The 23,349-nt window shown below is 53.6% G+C and overlaps 5 protein-coding genes across 5 annotated transcripts; 2 read left to right on the forward strand and 3 right to left on the reverse strand.

Annotated features, from left to right (window-relative positions):
- Positions 1 to 319: 319 nt before the first annotated feature.
- On the reverse strand, positions 320 to 2,154 carry LTHEOB_9292 (Malate synthase; the record flags this gene model as incomplete). Its single annotated transcript, XM_035518864.1, has 4 exons — positions 320 to 961; positions 1,010 to 1,210; positions 1,264 to 1,688; positions 1,749 to 2,154. The coding sequence occupies 4 exons, from the start codon at positions 2,152 to 2,154 to the stop codon at positions 320 to 322; spliced, it is 1,674 nt and encodes a 557-aa protein (XP_035368897.1).
- A 3,165-nt stretch (positions 2,155 to 5,319) lies between these two features.
- On the forward strand, positions 5,320 to 7,311 carry LTHEOB_9293 (Cmgc mapk protein kinase; the record flags this gene model as incomplete). Its single annotated transcript, XM_035518865.1, has 1 exon — positions 5,320 to 7,311. One exon carries the CDS (start codon positions 5,320 to 5,322, stop codon positions 7,309 to 7,311), a length of 1,992 nt encoding a protein of 663 aa, XP_035368898.1.
- Positions 7,312 to 7,633: 322 nt separating this feature from the next.
- Positions 7,634 to 10,603, reverse strand: LTHEOB_9294 (Magnesium transport protein transmembrane region; the record flags this gene model as incomplete). Its single annotated transcript, XM_035518866.1, has 10 exons — positions 7,634 to 7,716; positions 7,773 to 7,856; positions 8,318 to 8,369; positions 8,430 to 8,624; positions 8,681 to 8,995; positions 9,046 to 9,353; positions 9,413 to 9,606; positions 10,301 to 10,311; positions 10,373 to 10,432; positions 10,496 to 10,603. 10 exons carry the CDS (start codon positions 10,601 to 10,603, stop codon positions 7,634 to 7,636), a joined length of 1,410 nt encoding a protein of 469 aa, XP_035368899.1.
- Positions 10,604 to 11,044: 441 nt separating this feature from the next.
- Positions 11,045 to 13,148, forward strand: LTHEOB_9295 (Amino acid/polyamine transporter I; the record flags this gene model as incomplete). Its single annotated transcript, XM_035518867.1, has 6 exons — positions 11,045 to 11,100; positions 11,153 to 11,180; positions 11,230 to 11,607; positions 11,667 to 11,787; positions 11,849 to 11,909; positions 11,957 to 13,148. 6 exons carry the CDS (start codon positions 11,045 to 11,047, stop codon positions 13,146 to 13,148), a joined length of 1,836 nt encoding a protein of 611 aa, XP_035368900.1.
- Positions 13,149 to 13,592: 444 nt separating this feature from the next.
- LTHEOB_9296 (Peptidase A1) lies at positions 13,593 to 15,343 on the reverse strand (the record flags this gene model as incomplete). Its single annotated transcript, XM_035518868.1, has 2 exons — positions 13,593 to 14,704; positions 14,758 to 15,343. The coding sequence occupies 2 exons, from the start codon at positions 15,341 to 15,343 to the stop codon at positions 13,593 to 13,595; spliced, it is 1,698 nt and encodes a 565-aa protein (XP_035368901.1).
- Between the last annotated feature and the right edge of the window lie 8,006 nt (positions 15,344 to 23,349).

Genomic DNA, 23,349 nt, shown 5'->3' on the forward strand with positions numbered 1-23,349 from the left:
TGCGGAAAATGTGCGAAGCGGGGTGGTGAACGCAATAGAGTAATCACGACGGCAGTCATGCCGCGTTGCGCCATAGCTACCGTCCCCTGCATAAGCACCCGATGGCATGCGAGCCCCGTCCCCCCGGCAGTTGGCCCGCCGGAGCGAATCAACGAATCAACAGCTAAATCATCCGGCAAGTGCAGGTTGTCGACGGTACTCAATCAGGAAAAAAGTAGCTCATTAAGCGCTCGTTACATATGGTCCCATGGAATACATAAACCCCTAAAATCCCAGAATTGCTTCAATTCAACCCAATTTTCGTCCCAACTCCCCGAAATTACAGCTTCGAAGCAGGCGTCGCCGAGCCAGCCGACGTGATCTCGTTATACAACAAGCTGGTCAGGAACTCTGCGTAGTCCTCGCCCGTCACCTGCGTGGCGAAGTACTTGGCAGCGAGCTGGTACTTGTTGCCCTTGGGCGCCTTGCTCTCCAGCTCCTTGGCCTGTTCTTGCAGCAGGCGTAGCGAGTAGTCCTTGTCGAGCTTCTTGCCCTCCTTGGTCGACACGCCATGGCGCACCCACTGCCACAGCTGCGAGCGTGACACCTCGGCCGTCGCCGCGTCCTCCATCAGGTAGTTGATGGGCACGCAGCCGACACCGCGCAGCCAGCCCTCCATGTAGCCGAGGCCAATGTTGAGGTTCTTGCGGATGCCCTCCTCGGTGATGGAGCCGGGCACGTTCATGTTCAGCAGGTCGTTGCGACCGATGCTGACGTCCTCGCGCCGGATGTGCATCTGGTTGGGCGTCGGCATGTGCTCGTTGAAGATCTCCGACGCAATCGAGGCGAGGGCAGGGTGCGCCACCCAGGTGCCGTCGTGGCCGGCCCGCACCTCGCGGAGCTTGTCGGCGCGGACGGATGCCATGGCAACCTCGTTGGCCTTGGGGTCGTTCTTGATGGGGATCTGTGCAGCCATGCCACCCTACGTCTTGTTAGCGAGGAGCTGCGGTGTGGAAACGATGGTACTCACCATGGCGTGGACGCCTCTCCTGTGGCAGGTCTTGATGAGCAGCTTGACGTATGCGTCCATGAAGGGCGACGTCATTGTCACGGCGGACCGGTCGGGCAGCACGAAGTTGGAGTTCTGGCGGAAGCGCTTGATGACGCTGAAGATGTAATCCCAACGGCCGCAGTTAAGGCCGGAGCTGTGGTCGCGGAGCTCGTAGATGATCTGCCATGCTGCGTCAGTATACTGCCAGTCCACTTTCACATGTCAGAACTAACCTCGTCCATCTCAAAGGCGGCCATGATGGTCTCAATCAGGACGGTGCCTCTGATGGTCCCCCGCGGCATGCCAATGTAGTCCTGAGCGAGGTTGAAGACGTCGTTCCAGAGACGGGCCTCGAGGTGGCTCTCCATCTTGGGCAGGTAGAAGTAAGGGCCGGCGCCGCGCTTGACGAGCTCCCAGGCATTGTTGAAGAAGTACAGACCGAAGTCGAACAGACCGCCGGAGATGGGCTCGCCATCGACGGTGAAGTGCTTCTCCTCCAAGTGCCAGCCACGAGCGCGGGCAATCAGTGTGGGTAGTGCCCGGTCGGTGCGCAGCTTGTATTCCTTCTCGCCCTGCTTGAAGTCGACCTGGCGGCGGATGGCGTCGTACAGGTTCAACTGGCCGTTGACCATGTTGTCCCAGGTAGGGGCGCTCGAGTCTATTTGCGACAAACTATCAGCTCTCATCCTACATCACCCGCGAGCTCGGGTAGACTTACCCTCGAAGTCGGCCATGTACGTCCACACGTCCGAGTTCAGGGCGTTCACGACCATCTTGCGGTCGGTCGGGCCAGTGATCTCGACGCGCCTGTCGACCAGGCCCGGGGCCGGGGGAGCGCCCTTCCATGCGTCATTCTCACGGATGTGCCTGGTCTCGGGCAGGAAGTCGGGCAGGTTGCCCTTGTCAAGCTCGGCCTGGCGGATCTGGCGGCGCTCGAGCAGCTGCTTGCGGCGGGCATTGAAGGCGCGGTGCAGGACGGCGAGGAAGACAATGGCATCCTTGTTCAGGATCTTACGGGTCTGGTCGTTGAGCGGGCCCAGGATGTTGACGTCCTTGAGGACGGCGGCCGGGTTGGGCGCCGGGTTCGTCTTGGCCTGGGTGCCGAATTGGACCTGAGCAGCCATGATGTATGGTGTGTCTGACTTCCGGAGAGCTCTCTGAGTGGTGGACAAAGAGGGGCTGAGGCCTAGGGAAGGGTGACGGGAAAAGTCGCGATGCAAGCTCTGGGGGAGCGAGGAGTAATAAAGCTGGTTCGGCGGCGGCGCGACGTCACAGTTGACCTCGGGTGAGGAGAGGACGCCATGACTGGTCTCGGCCGCTCCCCGCGATGATGTGGTGGTTGGCCGGGGCGGGCAAGCTTCCCTCGGGCGGAGGGGTCGAGGGCGCGCGATCGGCTTGTGATTGCGCTGCACTGATTGTGGGGAAGCCCTAACTGCTGACTCATCGCCCCGGCCCCCAGACTATCTCCCCAGGCCCGGCCACCGAATGCTGCGCCCGCCCGGCACACTGCAGAAAGTCGTGGCTGCTGCAGCTCGCTCTCCACCCGCAAAATACCTGCTCCCACACCTGCTGCCACCTCGGACACGCAGCCGTCATTGCCCTCGGCCGCGCAGCCGTTAACTCGGATAGGCAGCCGTTGTTGCAGCGACAGGGAGCCGGTACGCGCCGAGCTGATTGCCTCGGACGGCCAAGTCCGACAATACCCGGTGCCCCTCGGCCGCCCTTCCGTCCAAGCGATAAGTCCAACCCTCTGGACCGATACGTCACTGGATTATCACCCCGAATGCAGTATCGTAGTCCAAACGGTACTAGATGCCCTTTTGAGCTCCATTTTCCCACTACGACTCCACCGCGCACAAACTTTATAACCCTCTCGCCGCCCCAGCTCACTGTCGCCGAAGGCTTGTTACTCGATGCGAAATCGTTAGGTCACCTAGCACTAGTCGTGTATCGTTGTCCAACACCAATTTTTACTCGATGCTATCGAGTCACCCAAGAAATTTCTTCCCGCCAAGCGTCATCCCCGCCAGTATCCTTCGAGAATTCGCACCTATCTGTGAACGGCGCCGCCGCCGTACGGTTCGGTGCGGCCCTGACCGGCCCGTGGAAATCCTTTCCACTCGGTTTTCACAATGCCGTGACAGATGGAATCATGATAGTGGTGGTGGAGCTCCACATTCCCAACATCTCGTTTAAGCTCAACCGTTGTGTTTGAGCAATTCGCGGCAGTCCGGTATCGGTCTCGATTGTGTGATTTTCCCCTCCGATCTCGTCGTACCGCCGTGTTCGCAGTGTTTTTGGCGAGAATTACTGCCGGGTTGAAAAAGTAGCTGCCGCACTTCTAAAGCCGCCTATATCCGGGCAAGCTACTATGATGTCTCTATAACGACAGCCACAACGCCGAAATTGGCAACTCATGTCCTCATCACCGCAGATCTCTCACTCCACATTTTAGTGTTTGCTAGCCGAGTGCCGGTCTACCTTCCGTCCGAGCCGCATGCTCCGCAATCCCTGCGGCAAACGTCACCATGAAGACGACAGCGGCGAAACAGATCCGGGCGTGGCAGTCGGCCATGATGTCTTTAATGGCATGGGCATTATCGTGTTTCGAGGCCTGCTGAAGTAGCCGTCGCTAATCCCTACGGCAAGTGTATCTGAAACCAATGGATTGGCCATCTAAAAGGCATGCGACTGGCAGAGACTATGTATACTCAGAGGTGTGACTAAGCCCAAAACAGGCCTTCCATCCCGGGTAAATCTATGTACGGCTCTTCGTACTTTAACAGTATCTTCTGGATGTCTGATTTCCTCCGGTTATACACTGGAAATTTCAGCACTCATTACTCGATGGGCAAGACCTGCCAAATATTGAAACAATAACAGTTCCAACGAAGACATTGTGCGGCTTCGGAAAGACCACCTACAAGCACCAAAACTTGATATTTCGAACGGAAAGCCGGAGACATGCTTATATCAATCCCGGTTTCGCCTCTCAGGCAGAACAACAGCAAACACTTGAAAAACTCCCACGTGTAGTCAGACAACCCCATTTATGGCCACATGGAGGAGATGACCCCTGATGGTGGTGGTTCGAAGAAGAACTGCGTTATCAGTTTCTTCTAGACTGTCGCCATTACCCGAAAAACAGTGGAGCACATCCGTTCCCGTAGCCAAACTTGGTTGGTTCCAACGGCAGGCGAGAAGGGACGGCCCTCTTCCCGGTCACACGGCAGCCGGAGGGGCCGGAAGGCCTCCGATTCGGTGTATATTGATCAAGACGTCGATCGCCCGCTTCTCTGCGTTTCTTCATCTCGGCGTCGGCGCTGGTCATTTTGGTGTCAATAACGCGCTAATGATTGGTCTATATTCAGATGTGAGTGCGCGTGTAAGCGCGACGGCAGTCAACGGCTTCATTCCGGCGCTGGGTGTTGCGGAGGTTGAAACATTGGTGACGTCTTGAAACCGTATGGATTTTCCATCATATTAATCCGGCGGTGCTATAGTGTCGAGTCCGCCGTTGGTCATCGAGACGAGGCAGGGAAGTAGTGAAGAGATCAGCGATTGGTTGAGGAGGTATGTGACGAACGCCTAAATATATGCAGAACGATCAAAGAGGGCAACACGCTTATTGCATCTCACCTAAACACAGACTATAGAGCTTATCCAAAGAGCTCTTCTGAAAAGCCGAAGTGGCTTCGAAACAATTTTGTGGCGGAGCGTCGCGGGCAGGCACCTACATATCCGACTTCCAGGATTCAGTGGCTGCAAGTGCGTGACGCATGCTGCACACGCGGCTAAATCCGTGTCGCCTATTCATAGCGAGGCTCCAATCAGTTTTTGTGGGTGTTAACGAAAGAGCAGCTTATCAGCATGAAGCCCCAGGCCCCCACCGCAGCCCCGGCCGTCTCCCCGCTTATTGGAGGCCCTACCTGGCCACGATGGGCTGTGCCACGCAGCGCAGCTGCCTTCTTTGCCGTGCTTGCAGCTGATTAACCCACGGTAGTTTCCAACTCCGACTCTTCCTGCAACGTTGTCTTGCTTCCTTGTGTCTGCAATCATAACTAACCAGTACCTTCCGTTTCGACCGGTCGGAAAACAGCCCTGTCCTTGCAACGTTGCGACGAGGACGACTGCGATCCTTCAGCCTCATTTGCTCTGCCCCGCTCCGCAGTCGTTACCGTTTTTCGAAGCTCGAGGAACTGCTGCACGAATCGATTCACGCTTTTTGCGATGTCCATCGCGGAAGAGCAGGCCTCACGCAAGCGAGCCAAACGCAGCATTTTCTTCAAATGTCAGCGCTTGGTCACTCCAACCTCAAACTCGGCAGACGGTTGCTACAGAAACTGGACCCTCGTCGCAAAAGGGAGGACTTCATGAGTCTGTGTCATGAGATCCACAAAGCCCTCCGAGAGTCGATATGCCCTCCCAATGATGATTGTGAGCGGCAATTCATCCCGGAGGAAGCGCTAAAAGAAGTGTGGCTCTCACGCGAGGGAAAAGTCGAGAGTCGACTGGATCTTTTCCACAATCGGCTCACGGCGTTAGAGCGGGACCCAGGAATTAATGAGAACTACCTAAAACTGCTCTCCACTCTTCTCTGGATTTCGTTTCCTTACGAGGGATGGCGGGATTTCGCAAGGGCATTCCAGGAATTCAGTATCAGTGATCGGCAAGGCTGGCAGGACGACAGGTTCCCTTTACTGGATGCGAAGCCGTTGCATTCGCTCCTTGAGAGCCAAATTGATTTCGATAACCATGCGCAAAGCTTCTTGAGAGACCAATACCTGTTCTCGCCAGCAAAGATCCATGAAATGAGGGTAGCCGACTGCGACGATGAGATAAAGCCCCTTCCCGATGCGATGCGCCTGCCCTTTCCGGACGTGGAAAGGATTCTACATCATGGAACCCACAGGGTCACGAGGCGCAAAGTGGCCAGAGGAGGAATTGAAACGTTGAGCGGGGATGCCATGGACGTGGTCGTGGTGAAGACGTTCTCCCCGGACCAGAGGCTGCAATTCGTCACCGAATTGAGGAACCTGAAACAACTGAAGAAAGCATTCTTAATTCATCCGAACATCCAGTCCTGCTTTTCGGCCATCCAGATCGGCCTCACAGGCCACCTCATCTTCGAAGCGGCAGAGTGTAACCTTTCCCAAATCCTCCACTGGCAAGAGCAGACGTTTTCTACAGACTTCTGTGCCAACATCCAACGAGATTTGCGGCCGAGCTTCCTGCTATGGGAGGCCAAAGACCTCAGTTATGCTCTCCACTGGCTGCACAGCGGCTTTAGTCCCAAAAACTCCCCCGACAGGTTCAAGTGCTACCACCTCGATCTGAAACCAGACAACATCCTCGTCTTTCCATCGACCAGTTCAGAACTGCCGGGCGACATATGGATGTGGAAGATTGCTGATTTCGGCGGGTCCGTAATTGAACACATGGGCGACATCTCGAGTAGTGGCTCTGGAATGATCCTCAACGGACGCCGTCTCCGGACCGGCGGCTATCAAGCACCGGAAATTGAATCCAACAAGTATGAGCTCGGGACCGCTGCCGATATGTGGTCATTTGGCTGTATCTTGCTGGAAATCCTGGCTTTCGCGCAGGGGGGGCCGAGCAGCGTCAAGGCCCTTGAAAGAGTTCGTAACAGCAACGTTAAGCCTCACTTTTACGATTCAACATTCGACCTGAGGGAGGATATTCGTGACTGGATCAACAGACTGGACATCTTGGAAGAGGGATTGCGGGAATTTCGGGATCAGATCTATCTACTTCTCCAAAGAAATCCCGGAGACCGCCCAAAGGCTCAAGATCTCATACAGCCGCTTGACCTTGCCTGGGATCGGGTCAGGAAATTGGGGTCCAATGATGTCATTTTTCCCACCCCATCCGAAGCCCCGACCTCTGAACAGGCTACTGACATTGAGATTCCAACCAATGATCCGCCCCTGATTCGCATCAGGAATAGTCCGCAGGACATTTGCCGACCACTTACCAAGCTGCTTCAAAATCCGCCCTTGAAATGCCGAGTATCCTCCAACGGCAACTGTGCTATTGTGCAAACGAAACCGGGGCGTAATTATTCTCCTGTTTGCATATACCCCGGGTGGCATGAATCCCCTACGACAGAGCCACGTAGTCTATTATCGGAAGAAGAGTCGCAAAAATACAGCGCCGAAAAGATTGCTGCTGAAGGCACATTCTGTGGAGCATTACTTCGCACTGCGGGAAATGAGAATGTCCAGGTCTGTAACCCAAACCAGTCTCCCACTCCAAGCTGACGAGATAACCCAGCTACTACTCCATGGTCAGGATAAGCGGACATTGCGCAGGTCAAGTTCAGGCATCGATCTGTCAATATCCGCAGATGGGGATTGCATTGTTCATGGTGAGAGCAGACTGAGAATCTTCTTGAGAAACTCAACTCGCGCCAGAGAATTGTCTCTTCGAGGAGCCCTGAAGAGATCATGCTTTAGTCGCAACGGGAAATGGATCTACGTCTGGTCGCGGACTCATCAAATTGCAATGGACCACTGGCAAGTATTCCAAGTTGCATCTAACGACCAGACGCCTTTCTTACATTCCCATCATTCGTTTGTAAGCTCACTTCCAGGTCAGCATGTGCATAAAGGCTGACACATTCGTTCCAGACCCCATCCCTTGCAGCTCGCTCGAGTCGAGATCTCCTGATTGCATTGAGGGACCCATCAGATGAGAGCAGCATTCGGCCACTATTCCTCACCATTGACAAACATGGCAATGCGAATGTTCTCATCAGTGATGGGCATAATTTTTATGTTCATTCTATTCGAGGCGAGTTCAGTGGCTATGTTGGGGGAGCTGCCACTGAAGACGGACGGTCAATCCTACTAATTCATCAAAGCCAAGCAAACAGAACACTCAATTTACACGTTGTCGACCTCGACCCCGAGAAGCTTCGGACTACCGACCGAAGCCAACAACTGATACTCAATTATGAGGAGCATCAAGCATCATACTTGAAAGATTATGTCATTGATACTGGAGTCTCCATTACTTCAGAAGAATCGGGGGTTTATGCCCATCTTGCTGTCAAAAAGAAGAATGACATAGTTCTAAAAAGAGTCCTTTTAGAAGAAAGCTGAATGAAGGAATCTAATAGTAGCAAGGCCGGTCAAACATCCGGAGTTGGTCTTCTCGATGCCCGTTTCATTCTCTGTTTACGTGCTGCGTGCCACCACGCCAATCCCGTCACAGCCGTCAAAGGGATAGTCACCAGGAGATATATCCACGCGTCTTTTGACATACTCATCCGCTTCGAACGCTCGTCGAAACCAAAGAAGTTCATGCCGAAGAGCGTCTGCAAAGTCCACGATCAGCTTCGGTACACCGACCTCGGTCAAAATTCTCGCACACTTACCGCCACAAAGCTCGCCGGCAAGTAAATCAGCGTCGCCAAGGTCACGATTCTGGCAATCGTGCTATCATCAACACTATCCATTGCGAGGGCATATACGCCTTTGCTGATCTCCGTGTTGACCGCCTGGTTGTCAGCTGCGAACTTCTGAACTTTTGCCGCAGCGTTCTGGTTCTTCACGTTCAAAGCATCCGTCACCTATGCCAACAATCAGCCCACGCTTCGGTCTCTGTTTACCTGAAGTCTCTACTTACAAGTCTCAAAATCCCCTGGACGCGACGTTCAAGGGCTTCTGCAGATGTCTGATACCCTTCCAACCGAACCGTGATGTTCTCGAGGGCATTGCTTATGATCCTGAATTCTGCTTGGCCGTACATATGACTTGGGAGCAAACTCATATTGCCGTTCAAATCTCGCATCGCCTGAACAAGCCTCTCGGTCTGTCTCAGGCTGACTTGAACAGTTTGGACTCTCTCTTCCAGCCCCCGGAGGGACCGCATGGCCTTGAAGCTCAGGGCCTCGGCGAGTTCCACCTCGTACTCGACATCAGCCGTCCACACCGGCTTTTTCTGCATCGAGTCAGCTTTTGCTCGTGATGCAGGCGAAGCTTGCGGCCTACCAGCTCGGAGTACTGCTTGCCGATATCTTCCAGAAAGTCTCTCCAGTTATCGATGTACGTCGACAGAATGGCAATATGCAGCCGCAGCGGGTTGGCCTTCAGTGCAGCCCATTTACCAGGATCTTGCGCCTTATCAGCGAGCCTTTTGCTTAACTCCGAGTCTTCTTTCGGGTTAAATATCAGCCACGTGGACTTGATGGTTTCGCCTGAAGTCTCAATGCGATTGAAAATCTCTGTCCGTCTAATGGACCAGGGAAAGGCGCGGGATCGGTTGTTGGCTTCAGCATATTTGAACTGGTAGGAGAGCTCTGGAAACGGCGTCAAAAAAAAATCGGTTACGGCGCGGAAGTCTCGAGATCCGACGTACCGTAACAAGGCGACGGTTGGGTTGACGTTTGCAAGAAAACATTCCCGTAGCTCTCCTCCGAGATGCATGTTTCAGTATGGACTGCGAACAAGACATCCAGGAAAGCCAGGGGTGTCTTGTTCGAATCCAAAAGCTCCCATAGCAGAGGGGCTGTAATCAAGAACGGCCTCAGTGAATCCTTCTGGATAAACGAACTGTGCTGCATTAGCGCATGTCAAGCAAGAAGGGAAGGCTGCAAACAATATCCTGCAGTCGAATCCTTCAGAGCGGGGCTCAAAGATGGCTTGACGTGCGCTTTGCTGATCCTCGATGGTATGCTGGCTTGGTAACTGGCCGTCCGCTTCCGATTCAAAGAGCTGGAATTTCACAGTTCTCTTCGCAGAAATCGACCGTATGTGCTTGCAGAGCCGCTCTTGGTATCGAACCCGGTCCACGCCCAGCGCAACGTCGTCCGGTAGGTTGAGCGGATAGTCGGTGAAAGGCAGCAATTCGTTTTTCTCCGAAGCATCAGCCATTTGGCTTTCCGATCAAGCTAAACACACACACACACACAGAGGTCCAAACGGAGATTTTGGTTGCTAAAAAGGGATATACGCCAGGGAAAACAGACCAGCTTAATACTGCCCCCACCCGTTCTGCAATGCGCCTCGGGCGGCGCAGCCGCACGCCACGGCTTATCTTGTGCTTCAAAAGAACCCCCCAGTCCGCAAATACGGGCTCCGGCATCCCCGAAAATCGGAGAGTGGCGACCCCGCTTTCTGCCTTGCCGGCGCCTGTGTGCCGCACAGCGCCTCTTCCTTCAGCCTACTACTCGTCCACACCTCTTATGATCCTGCAACTACAGTCAGTTTAAGCCCAGTCCGCTGATACGACCGACACTTGGCTTACTGTATTTCATCCTGGTGAGGGAGCATGGGTAAGCGAGAATAACAGGGGCAGTCCGGAAGTACGGCGGCTCACCTTGTTGAGGGCCCTTGGGGCTGTGTAGGACCAGTATACGTAGTTCGCCTCGTCGTTTTTCTGCCTCAGACCGTCAGCAGATGTAGTCTGAAAGAAATAGGATGGGGATGCAGATTTACAGACCTTAATATCGTAGTTTCTGTTTGCGCCAAACTGCATTTTAAGGAAGTTTTCAAGATCCTTCTCCTCTATGTAGCCGGATTCGTGCTCCTCGATGGTGTAGCGCTGCATAGCTGGTAAGGCTGTCACTCTCGCTCTAGCCTGTAGAAGGTGTTGATGTTGACCAGATCGGGTGCCTTGCTTAAGCGCGGTGTAAGCTAATCTGCTACGGTTAGGTAAGGACCAGTCTTAAATGCTTTGAGGGAGCCTTACGGAAAGGAGCACTGAGTAGGCTGAAGCGGTTTGGGGGAGGCGAAATGTGATGAAAGACGCGCCCGGCTTGCGGCGCATGTCTGGTTCCCGCTCGGTTGCCTTGCAGCGTGCAGTGCATTTGCCTGCTCGGCTAAGCAAAACCTGGCCCCCACACAATACCAGGGTATAAGCAAGAGTGGTGGAACACAGCTGCGAACGCCTCGTAGCATAGCCCCGGCTCATGCAAAAACCGTACATTATGAGCCCCGCAGGCTGGAAATCTCTTCCCACTGGTCAGCCCCGACAGGCAGACACGACATTATGCCTACCAACCTCGAAGGCGGCCTACGTAGATCTCCACATGCCACGCCTCTGAAGTAGGTACCATCACAAGATCATCAGATTCGCGCTAATCAATTTCGATGTCAGGCGTGAGCTGGGACGATGGCAGATCTTTGTGAGTCAATCGACTCGAGGCCTCTCTGGCTCTTTCTGATGCTCTACAGATGATAACGATTAGCACCATTATCGGCATTGGCTTCATCACGAGAGGCGGCGAGATTCTGGCATTCGGCGGGCCCGCAACGGTGCTGCTGTCCTTCGCATTCGTCGGTCTCGTGGCCGTGGCCGTCATGGAGGGCATTAGCGAAATGGTCGTGACCTGGCCCATCTCGAACCCCATGGTCGAATTCGTCCGCCGCTTCGTAGACCGTGACTTTGCTGTGGTGGTGTGCGTGGCGTACTGGTACACGTGGGCGATTACCTTTGCTGCTCTCATCTCCACGGCCGGCGGAATCGTAAAGTACTGGAATGACAGCAGGGTTGCAGAAACGCTTGTTTACGTTCTGTGTCCGCTTTTGGTCTTCTTCATCAACTTCAACACCGTCAGGGCAAGTGGCCTCCAACCCTCCAACCATAGGTCCATATGCTAATTTCTTTCCAGCTTTTTGGGTACATAGAGCTTTTCGGCGGAGTGTTGAAGCTTCTCATATTGTTCATGATATTCGTTATCATGCTATGTTTAAAGAGTGGCGTCAGTTGGGCTGATCCGCCATGCCACAACTGTGAGAGATTTCTCCAACAGGAAAAAGAAAACAAAAGACTAACCCAATCTTGTATCTCCAGACATCACCGATGGCTTCAAAGACACCCCTGAAGTCGGGAGCAGCAGAGGGATACTCGTCTTGTACGTCATTTCCCCGTTTTATCTGGACCGACGTTGACCACCTACAGAATCGGCATCAATTTGGCCGTATATCCGTTCCTCGGCGTAGAATCCGTAACAATGACCGCCTTCGAAGCCAAAGACACGCGCGAACTCAAACCCCCAGCCAAAAACATCAGCTTCATCGTCCTATTCGTCTACATCGTCAGCATCATCAGCATGCTCCTGAACGTCCAATCCGACGACCGCTACCTCATGGTCTACTACAAGCAATGGAACCAAACCGGCGACAACACATTTTGCAGTTCAACAACCTCCGCCTCCCCGAGCCCGACCCTCAACTTCCTCCTCCGCCCCCGCGCCGAAAACGCCGTCAACAACGCCACCCGCCTCATGCCCGTCATCGCAACCGACAACTTCCACGTCCCGCACCTCGGCGGCGCGGTGAACGCATGCCTGCTCTACTCCGCCTTCAGCGCCGCCAACTCGGCGCTCTTCGTCGCCTCCCGCACGCTCTACGGCCTGGGGTCCAGCATCCAGCGGGACGAGCCGTCGCGCGTGCTGCGGTTCCTGGCGACGTTCGGGCGGGTCGACGGGAACGGCGTCCCCGCGCGCGCCATCATCGGGTCCATGTTCTTCGCGTGGGTGCCGTTCGTGTCGCTGGGCGACGCGGATACCAGCACGGGGACGGATAATATGCAGGATATATTGCAGAGTGTGGGGACGACGAGTTGTATACTCGTGTGGGCGTCGCAGGCGTTGGCGTTTTTGCGGTATCATTGGTGGTTGAGGCGGCATCATACGGAGCTGAAGGGGCAGTATCGGAAGTTTGATCGGTGGGTGGCGGAGGGAGGGGGTGGGGGGAGGGGGTTGAGTTGGTTGGAGTTTGCGCAGCCGTGGTTGGCGTGGTTCGCGCTGGTGGCGAGCTTGGTGATTTTGTTCGTGTTTGCGAGCGCTGGGTTGTGGTCCGAGAACGAGAGGGCGAGGGAGGAGTTGGTGGTTAAGACGTTGGATCAGTACCTCGGGCCGGGGTTGTTGTTGGTGATGTTTGTGGGGTTGAAGGTTGTGAAGAGGAGGTGGTGGGTGAGGTTGGGGGATTGGGATGAGTTGAGGGAGACGCTGAATGATCTGAATGAGCTGGTCATGCCGAGCAGTGCGCCTACAGAGGAGGTAAGGCACAATGGTTCGCTTGGACAACATAGCGGCTCAGATGGTGGGGAGATGTTCGAAAGGGCGAATGGTGAGGCAACAAGAACGTGAGAAACACTCAGTTGCTTCAATGGCTCAAAATCTTGACACTCCATCTACAACGTCTGGCATTTTCGTCCTGGGAAGAAATTAGTGGCATCATCAAAGAGTATCCATACCCTGAACTTCAGTTCTTACCGGCCAACGTCCAGCGCTCCTCCCACCCAATACAAACTTGGCCTCTTTGCAGAAAACGTCCTCCAGAGAATCAGGGATCAACTCAATTCAGCAGAAGACCTTGTGCCAGAACTGAGAACACCATGTAAAAGGTATTATCATGGATTAATATTGCCACTCCCGCCTCAAAGGGTATATACAAACATGAACAATAGTTTTGTCGACCATATATCAACCGGGACCACATGGAGCCCATTATTCTGTCTCTCAGTCTCTTTTACCATCTCTTTATGTTCTCATCACACGTAAACAGAAGAAGAAGAAAACAAGTTACCCCCATCAATTCTGCCACGAAAACCGCTGATCTTTCGGATCGTTCGCAGCACGGCGGTTGTTGTTGGGGCTACTGGCAGCCATCTCGTACACGACGGGCGGGCTAGGCAACTCGTGGGCGCTGTTCTGGCCCGAGTCCAGCTCCTGCATGCGGCGCTGCTTGTGCGGGTCGTCGATCTTGGTGCCCTGCATCTCCCAGATCTCCCTGTTGTCGCTCTCGACGGGCGTGCCGTGCCACGCATCGTACGGCTTGCCTTCTTGGCCTTGCAGCTCGAAGTGTTGGCCGTACTGCTGTTGGTGCAGCTGCTGTTGCTGCTGTTGCCACGCGGCGGCGGCCTGGGCGTCCTTCCGCCGCTTGCTCCGGCGGCGCCAGCAGAAGATGATGGCGACGATCAGGAAGACGCCGACGACGGACGCGGCGACGGCGATGCCGGCCGTGGCGCCGGTGCTGAGCCCGGTCGCCTCGCCGAACGTGTCGTCGCCGTCGTCGCCGGGTGAGTGGATCGTCACGATGTCGGGATCCGGGGACGTCTCGGGGAAGTTTACCTGGGTTACGGTGAAGTTTCGCCGCTCGTGGTCGACGATCAGGTAGGCTTCCTGGAGGAGGGTCCGGCCGAGGCGGTACTGCGAGTCGTTTGCGGCGCGGCGGATGGGGAAGTATCTGGTGTTGTTCGGATAGATGGGATATCCGATTTCGAGGTCGAAGGCGGCGTAGGGGAGCACGATGTTTGTGCTGTTGGTGTCGCTGGTGTAGATTTGGTTGCCGAGCTTGATGGTGAATTCGGGGTTGAGGTCGGTTAGCTTTTGATGGATGGTGTCGTTCACGAGATAGCGCTCGGTGACGTTGTCGAAGGTCAGGCCGAAGTTTTGGGCAAAGGTTTCACACACGTCCTCAGGCAGCCAGAGCTCAGAAACTGTTGAGTCGATGAGGGACAAATGGCCAGCATGGGTCATGGCAGCAACGCCGATGAGACTGTTAGATGCGGTGATGGACTGGACGCCAACCATCAGGTTGCTGGTGTCGCCATCGGCAAAAGTGAAATTGAACTGTGGGGGCGATTTGAAGCGAGCTTGGTCGTAGCCGCCCAGTATTAGGCTTCCAGGGACCTTCTTATTTCCTGTATTCAGGTGTCAGTGCATGTCAGTACTCCGTAGAGGGCGGGAGACGGACGGTAGCGAGCTCCGGCCGTGTAAGCATATGACCGGCTCGGGATGGAATTATTTGTCTTCAGGTTGTTGAAAAAGCTGGTGACAGAAGAGCTTGTGGTATCAAAAGTGGACGAGATGGGGCTTAAGCCGATGAGCCCCATGTAAAAGTTTTTGTTGGCTACTCCGGCAAGTATTTGATGGCTTAATTGCAAGGCGCTGTTGTCTGAGCTGCCGCCAAGACGCAGCGTGTCGTAGCCATACAGGCCATTGGCACTCACGCCGAGGTCGTCTTCGAGGCCCAGGTTGTAAATGGCCATCTCCTCCCATGTTGACGACTTATTCGTCTGGAAGCCCGTATTCTGGGAGCTGCCAAAAATCTCGGCGCCGCGCGAAGAGGCACAGTTGGAGGGATCGTCTGCAGTGCAGCCCTCAGGCAAGGGCACAAACGTCTCGTGACCGCGCGTCGATACGAGGACCCGGAATTCCTGCGGCGGCGTACCAACGCTCAGGCGAAAAGTGGACCAGGAGCCGTCGTTGCCATCCCATTTGCCCGTGTTTGGCACGGTATATGCAGTGGGCGCTGAGTCCTCGCGGCGGCGGAGAGGCATTGCAAGCACGTCGGAAACGCGCGCCGGGGTGTGGGCGGAGCGCGAGTCAGCGGAAATCAGGCCTGCCAGGCACGCGCATGTCGTTGCCTGAGGAAGACCTGTGGAGACTGTACACGGTGTGGCCGGTGGAGCAGACAGGAGACGGTCGAGGGAAGCGACAGAAAGGAAGGTGTTTAAGGCAGCTGCGAGGAGAGGGTCGGCGGCTAAAGAGGCTACTGCGTGGGGGCCAGCCGAGAAACGTACTTATTCTCAAGCGCTTGGCCTTTCTCCTCCATCCTCTTGTTCCAGAGCCACGCGCACCTCGCTGGCCTGATTCCGCCCGCCTTTGATTGGCACTCGAGCTGCCCAGACTTGCGCTGGTGCGACTTACTGCTCCACCCCCTTCCTTTGCGCCCGGGCTGACTGCCGCTCAGCCTCGTCCTACTACTCATTGGCCAATTGCGGCTCAGCAAAGGCTTGGCCCCCATCAGCCAACACACCGGGAAACCCCTCTGTCGCGGCGCCCAGCAGTATAAAGTTCGCACGCGGGCCAAGGCCTATACCGTTATTAATTCACGTGCTGAGAATGCCTTATCGCAACAAGGCCCCAGCTTTTTAGAATTCCTCCACCGTCTCCTATGTGAGCACTACATATATTTTGCAGTCACAGCTTGCAGCAACCTTCCTCTTCCCCGCGCAAAGTGCGTTTGTACTTGCAGTGGTGAAAGCCTGTTTATGTTGCCCGTGCGACGTGCATCTGCAGTACGCGCTGAAAGCAGACCTTGCTACTCCTCAAGTTCCAAGCCTCACTTGCATACTCGTCTTCTTGTCGCCATCTCTGGAGCTCTCCATCCATTTCTGGAGACTAGCAGTCAATCTATCATCCACAGCATTCCGATTCAGGATAATGAGGCCCTCCAGATCCATCTTATCGATGCACCCCTAAAAATAATCAGATGTTCCTTGCTAGTACTACCGACGACGCTTGGACCCCCGCAAACGATCGTTGCCTTTGCTGGTGATTCCCAAGACACAACATTCCACGTGTGACATTCAAAACTTGGAGGCTTCGACGTCTTGGAATCCTCAGTCGGCTCCGGGACTCCCCGCGACCCCAGTTTCTCAGTACCATTGCCGTTCGACAAAACGGTTCTGACCTGTTCAACGCTCGCATGTCAAGAAAACCTTGCATCATAGAGCACATGTTAGCGGCAGCTCAAGATTTTGCCATGTGCAAGGGATCCGCATTTCCACGCCTGCACCCAGCTCCATGCACAATTCCGCCCAAAGGTCGTCTGTCCATCTCATGACCACCAAAGGCGAGGGGCATCGGATTCGGCTTTTTCCAACCGTGAAATCAGGCCTCACATGCTGTGTCGCTTCATCAGCCTCCAGGCAGCATTCACTCAGCCGTGTCGCATCGCCCATGGCAGGCTCCTTGCCTTCTTTTACCCCGCTTCCTATCGCAGTCACACGCATTCCCGTCGTGGGCACACTTTCCGCCACATTACAGCCAGTAAATTTCTCCCGTCAATGGCGCCACTTTGAGTCTTGGCCCAACGAACAACAAAACACATATCGAAATGTTACCCAGGGCAGGATCCACACCGCTGCTATCCACCTGAGCTCTCAAATCCAATGCAACAGCTCTAAAGCTGACCCAACTATCAATTTCTGACTCTGCAACGGCGCTATACTTGAAACTTCTTGTACAATTGAAGCCACTGATACAGTCCTTATTAAAGTCCGGAACGAAGCACGTAGTACTCTTTCTGGATGAGGTAACGTTTTGTCCTCCAGACAACGGGTAGTATCCTCGCATGGGGCTCTGTGCTCGATGCGTTTGCAATCCTGTCAAACCTCGGCTCTCCCGTTTCCGCCGGCTGCCTGCTCATCCATTGGGTAACGTATCACGCTCTAAGGTGCTATCCATTACCCCTGAACCCCGCCAAGGATTCTGCAATTGACTGTAGGCTCAAAAGGTTGCAGAATCAACCGGAAATCAAGGAGCATTGATGCGCAATGCCTTTTCTGATTGCACAGGCCTGGAAAGTCGTGATGCTTGCAAAATTTTGATTGATGAGACCAGTCCAGCTCTACAAGATATTGCGTGTCAATTCCTTATGGTTGAGCCGCCTGGTCTGGTCCTGACACTCCCAGCCTCCAGCCACAATGAAGGTCTTGGAGCGCCACCTCGGTTCTTGCCGCACCTCGTATGCAAAAGGAGCAACTTCGAACCAAGTCCACAGCCAACCGGTTCAATTCACACTCTGGCATAGTCAAAAACGTGCGCGTCACGATCGCAAGGGGTACGGATAGCATCGGTACCTTGCCGTCTGCAAGCCTGAGCTGCGGCTCTTTCAGATTGCTTCCTCAGCGCCTCAGTAGTCATCCAATCATTCGCGAGGTAGCAGACGCGTTCGCATACAGAGCTGTGGCACCTGCAATCTCATGTATGCAAGTTTGATACACTGCGGCTACGCACATTCACAGCTGACTGCCGATCGGCTCACCGGCATCTCAAAGCTCCTGCCTCATCACGCCTCAATGCGATTGACGAAGTCTTCGACACCCTTGCCGAGCATGTATATGAGCCACGTTGAGTACAAGGTTAATGTACATCCTCTAACAGCCAATTCCTTCCCCCTGCAAGAGCTCGACTCTGATCTTTGCTTGGGTATATCCAAATCTTCAGGCACGCTAAAGACGACTCTCCTCACATCACTTTTCAAGTCAGCAGCATGCCGGCTCTCAGGAACATTTTCCCGCTTCTTTGCCTTGTTATACATGGTATTCTTGCGGTTCCGCAGCCACAGCCCGCACTACCGCTGAACACAGTCCCTGACGTCGGGCATCAGCATGCGATACGTGATATCGCAGAGACAACATATTCGCCTTCTTCGACCTGTCCCAGCTACGCCACCATCACGGAGGGACCTGCATGTGCTGGATGCATCCTTGAGGCAATTGAGCCAAAGCAACTCAGCTTCCCGGGCACTGTTATCCACCTTACGCCGACGGTCACTGAGTATGCCATTATCAACCCCGACGGCTGTACGAGTTACTCGACAACAACAAAGACACCCATCTGCACTGAATGCGAAACCATCTTTACGGCAGCGTCTGATATCACCTGGACATGGAAGCAGGCTACCCTGTAAGCTGACACGACTTCGCTGGTATACAAATGCTAACTCGCAACCCCCCGCAGGACATATCCCACAACTTACCTCGGGTACGATTGCTGGCAGCTTGCAACATGGCGCAAAGATTCAGGCTATGACAACGAGTGCACGTTTGATCCTACCACCAGCATGCATCCTTTCGTATACCCGTCGACCGCTATCCCCGAGATGTACATGCCCGCCCCTCCTTCGGTCATCGATTTCCTGAAGCATGATTCAAATCTCAATCTATCTTTCGACATCTCTACCTGCACAGCAAGGAAGCCAAGCGCAGGCAAATGCCAAGGCTACCTCTCAGGCACAAGCCTTGACTTTTCTACAGCCCCTCGACTGGCTGGAACTGTGGCCACGACTTCATCCTCCAGTTTCACGACCGGAGACTCGACACACGTGGAGAAACTGGGACTTCTTGATGGAACGCCGACGACCTTCCGCGCGACAATGACAGGGATGTCTTCAAATTCGGCTTCAAGTACTCTCGAGGATTCAACAACAACACAGATGTCAAGCAGCCGGTCCAGCGGTCAGCCAAAAGTAACGTCTACCGCAACAACCATAATAACTACCAAAATAACTACTTTGACTCGTACTACCGCTGTGCAGTCATCAGTATAAGCCACCCTTGGACCAGGACTGGCTCCGGCAGAGCTCCTGTCGACCGTATTCAACCCACTCGAAGCTTATGCTTGCTTTTCTACTTTTCTCAAAACTCAACCATCCTTCGCCTTCTTCCAAATTCTGGTTTCTGTGCTACGTTTCAGGCAAATCCCCCTTGGATATCTTCGATAGATCAGAGAAATGAAATTCCACAATGATGAAGGAAGATTCGAACCCACTTGAATACAGATTCCTGTTCTGAAATTGACTGCGTGACTGTTGTTCTCTGCTTTTCAATGCTATTTGTCTGATAACACTTTGCTATTTGCCATGGTGGTGAGTTGAGCTTACAAATATGCAGACCAACCACACCCCTATCCGAATACTTATCCAATCAAGCACTCGTAACCAGTACTTTTAGTAATCTCGGAAAAGCAGATATCGATAAAGTATAGACTGGTTCAGACGAACTATAAAACTAGTTCTTGAGAAGTAAAAACGGGGGATTCATCGCCTTTTACCAACTCTCACTACAAAAGGAACGTACACTATTCCTCTATAGATCTCATGGATTTTCACAAGGAGCGTTTTGAAGTCAGAGGGGCCAGGGAAGGAGAAGGAAAGGAGAAGACGTCCCAAGACATGCCATATTGCTCTGAATTGCCGGAGAGAGCTGAACAAATGCAACGCAGGTGATCCATGTAACTCGAAATGCTACAATTAGCGGAAACATGTGGTTCGGCCGAGTTGGACATGTGCTGTGCCTTGGATTGCTCGAACGTGGTCAAACTTCTTGTGGTCATCCTTCGATTTCTGGTCCTTGCTTGTGTAAGCTCGGGTGCCGACAGCATCGCGGCTGAACCTGGAACAGGCCCGGTTTAAGACATTTTGCGCCACGAAATCCAGAGGGTCTACAGTACCAGCGTAAGACATCACACAGCTGACTTTGATGGATGCAAGGTACAATTCGACGTATAAAACCTGCCATGCCATTTTGCGGAGGTATACGACAGCCCCGGGAAGTCTGATCATTCCGGTAGAACCGCATCTTACCGCTCCTGATTATCGTAGCTCAAAAGGCAATCTGCAATCAAACAACCTGTATACATCCCTTTCTTCTACATAAGCTTCATCACGTGCTAACAAGGAAGGCCTAACGCTGTGAGAAGTGCGCGGATATATCAGTGTGCCATGGAATGAATGACCTCTTCGCCTGGCAGTGGAGTTCCTTCGTTAATTCTCTCCTGATCTCCTGACCTCAAATCACCAGCCGTACCACTACCATGCGTCGTTTAATTCTCCCCTCAATCTTGTCCATATGTTTCTCAGGCGGCGGACTCATTCGCTTGTCGTCCGCAGCAATGGTTGATCTGAACGTAAGCACCTCTGAAACGTTCATGAGCAGTCCATCGGCATGTACCGGCTTGGTATTGGAGGCTGTTGAACCCTCAATTCTCACCTTTCCCGCAAGCTCAATGGTACAAACGATCGATACGCATATTGTGCTCACTAATGGTGCTCAAACACGTACCATATCAGAGGTACCGACAACTGCCTTGACCATGGAGGCCTCTAGTACAGGGGATGCAGTCCCCGTCAGTTGGATTTGGAACAACATGACACTGTAAGTATTACAAACTTCCTTTACTATTACTCAATAGCTGTTAATGATACAAGCGCTTCTGGAACGAATTACTCCGCCTTCGAAGCATTACGCTTCGCAACTCGGCAAAACGACGGCACTCCAGATTGCAGTTTGAACTTTACAACGGTCTCATTCCAAACACCTTTCGTCTACCCAGCGTCGACAACACAGGCACAAAGAAAAGGGTCGGGGCTGCCGTATCCGGTCATCCAAACCCTTATCCCAACAATCACAGCTGCATACTCTGGGTTGGATTTGGGCGGATGCACTTTCAGCAGTGCCTACCAGAGTCAGGAAACTCTTTCCGTCGGATCTCATGGCCCATCACGTATATCTCAGTCAACAAGTGAAACACATACGAAAGACCCCAGCTCAGTCCAGGCGTATTTTCCTCCTTTCGCAAGTTCAACATGGAGTAGTAGTACGCTTCGTTCAAATGCATCCTTCTCGCCCTCCCAGGCCTTCCGAACAATCCCAGCATCTCAAAGCATGTCCACTGGTCCATTGAACTCAACAATTTGCAATTGTTGTAACAGAAAAACGTCAGAAAGCTTTACAATATCCTTCGAACTTGGTTCACGGCTCCCGGGATCCTTTGCAGCGACGGGGGCATCGCCACACATTTCAGGGACAACCCTCACAGCTGAAACATCCATTGCCACTGTCATCTCATCACGCTCTATCTCTCATAACTACCTATCAAGTCATGGTAAGCCGGTCCCCAGGAACGCTTCATCACGCGGACTGCAGCTAACAAACACGGATGAAACAACAGCTTTCTCTTCTTCATCTCTTCCTTCATTTCGCGCTGCTGCTCGAACGGGCAGAGTGTTTTCGGTCACCCCAAAGGTTACAACTATTTCCCCTTCGGAAACAGGCACCGATCAGAAATCCATAGGGTCAACCGCGGACTCCACCAACACTGATAGCCCTACAACTCAGTCGACCCGCTTGTCAAGCCAGTCTAAAAACCTTTCAACTTCATCAACAACTTCCTCGACTCTTACTATCGTAACAGTTCCACCATCTCAGAACATGTCTTCTGGTTTATGGAACTCAACGAGTTGCCCTTCGCCTAACATAACAGCGACCCTGAACGGCACCGTAACAACCAAATTATTCACCTTCAACGGAACCATATCATCAGCTACACTCTTTATTTCGGGATCTTTAACTGTGACAGAGGCGGCAAGATCGGGATATTATACCACAGCGAATGTGCCAATCCTTGAAACAGTAGGGGCCCAGCCGCATGTTAGAGCGTCAAATTTGGGCGTCATCACTTCATCGAGCTCCAACCTTGACAGCACCAAACGCCCCGCTATCTCATCTTTACCCTCTACTCCTGAAATCATCTTCATTTCACCAAGCGTAATTGCGTCTCCCACCATCTGGACGAAACCAATAAATGGTCAGCCCTTAACAAGTGTATCGTCTACATCTACTTCCAGCCCCCCGTTCAATAGTTCAAACAAAAGTCCAGGGTACAATTCAACTACTGGAAACACCCAGAATTCGCCAAGCGGTACAAACCAGCATACTTTGGATTTTTCTAGTCACTCAACGCTGACTTCAAGCTTCTCACCCTCATCGAGTGCGAGCACGCGCGGGCCGACAATCAGCAATACCAGTACATCCACGGCTCTGAACGCCGCTACAGTGCCAGCTGCCAGTGCTACCGCTGGCCATGCTGGCAGCTCAAGCATGGACAATGGTGGGGATACCACCAATGGCTTTAATCCAGCCATGGGCTCGAGGCTTGGTCCTTTGTCATCTTCATTCACTTCCACTCTCCCACCAAGCAGCCCAAGAGTACATTCCAGCACCACATCAACTTCTGGTAGCACAGAGACTTCGGATTTCCCAGGATCAATATCAAGTCTTCCACCATCATCAACTATCGGCCAGGGGAGCACCGGTATCTCCCGTCAGCCGTCTACGCTGAGCACCGCCACAGGGTCCTCAAAATTGGCCCCAGGCCAGCTACCTCCATCAGCTGTCACTACCGAAACCAACGAAGTCACTTGCAGCACGCACCCGCCCTCGACGGTGACGGTGACGGTGTGTGCCACGGCAGGGCCCGCTGCGAACACTACTGCAGGTTTTACTTCAAGCCCCGGGCAGACCGTCACCAGCGGCTCTTCTGGAGCACATGGCGAAGGCGCCCATGGCGGGACCACCGGTCAGGCGACTACTACAACAATGTCTGCCCTACGCAGCGGTAGTGGAACAGACAGCCCTGCGACATCAATATCGGCATCGACGATGTCTACAGGAGGTGCGACTAGCGGGAAGCGTCAAGAGGTAGCTGGTTTCGGGTACTGGGCGCTCGGAGGACTGGGCTTGTATGTAGTTTTAGGATAATCCTTGTCTCCTTTTTTCCTAGTCACTACCTAATGGAGCGAAACCACCTGAGCGGTCAACAAGCATTATGTTTCCCATCTCGAGATTGAATGTACCAGGATCCGTGGCTTCTTGGAGGTGGGAATGCGGCGGCTGAAACTTTCTTATCAATGCAAGGGGCAGACGGCCCGGATTAGCCAGGCATGTACTCAGCTGAGGTGTGAATTGTAAGTCAAGTGTGCCGCGTGAAAGAGTCA

The sequence above is a fragment of the Lasiodiplodia theobromae genome, assembly GCF_012971845.1.
Source record: "Lasiodiplodia theobromae strain AM2As chromosome Unknown scaffold_31, whole genome shotgun sequence".
Lineage (NCBI taxonomy): Eukaryota > Fungi > Ascomycota > Dothideomycetes > Botryosphaeriales > Botryosphaeriaceae > Lasiodiplodia > Lasiodiplodia theobromae.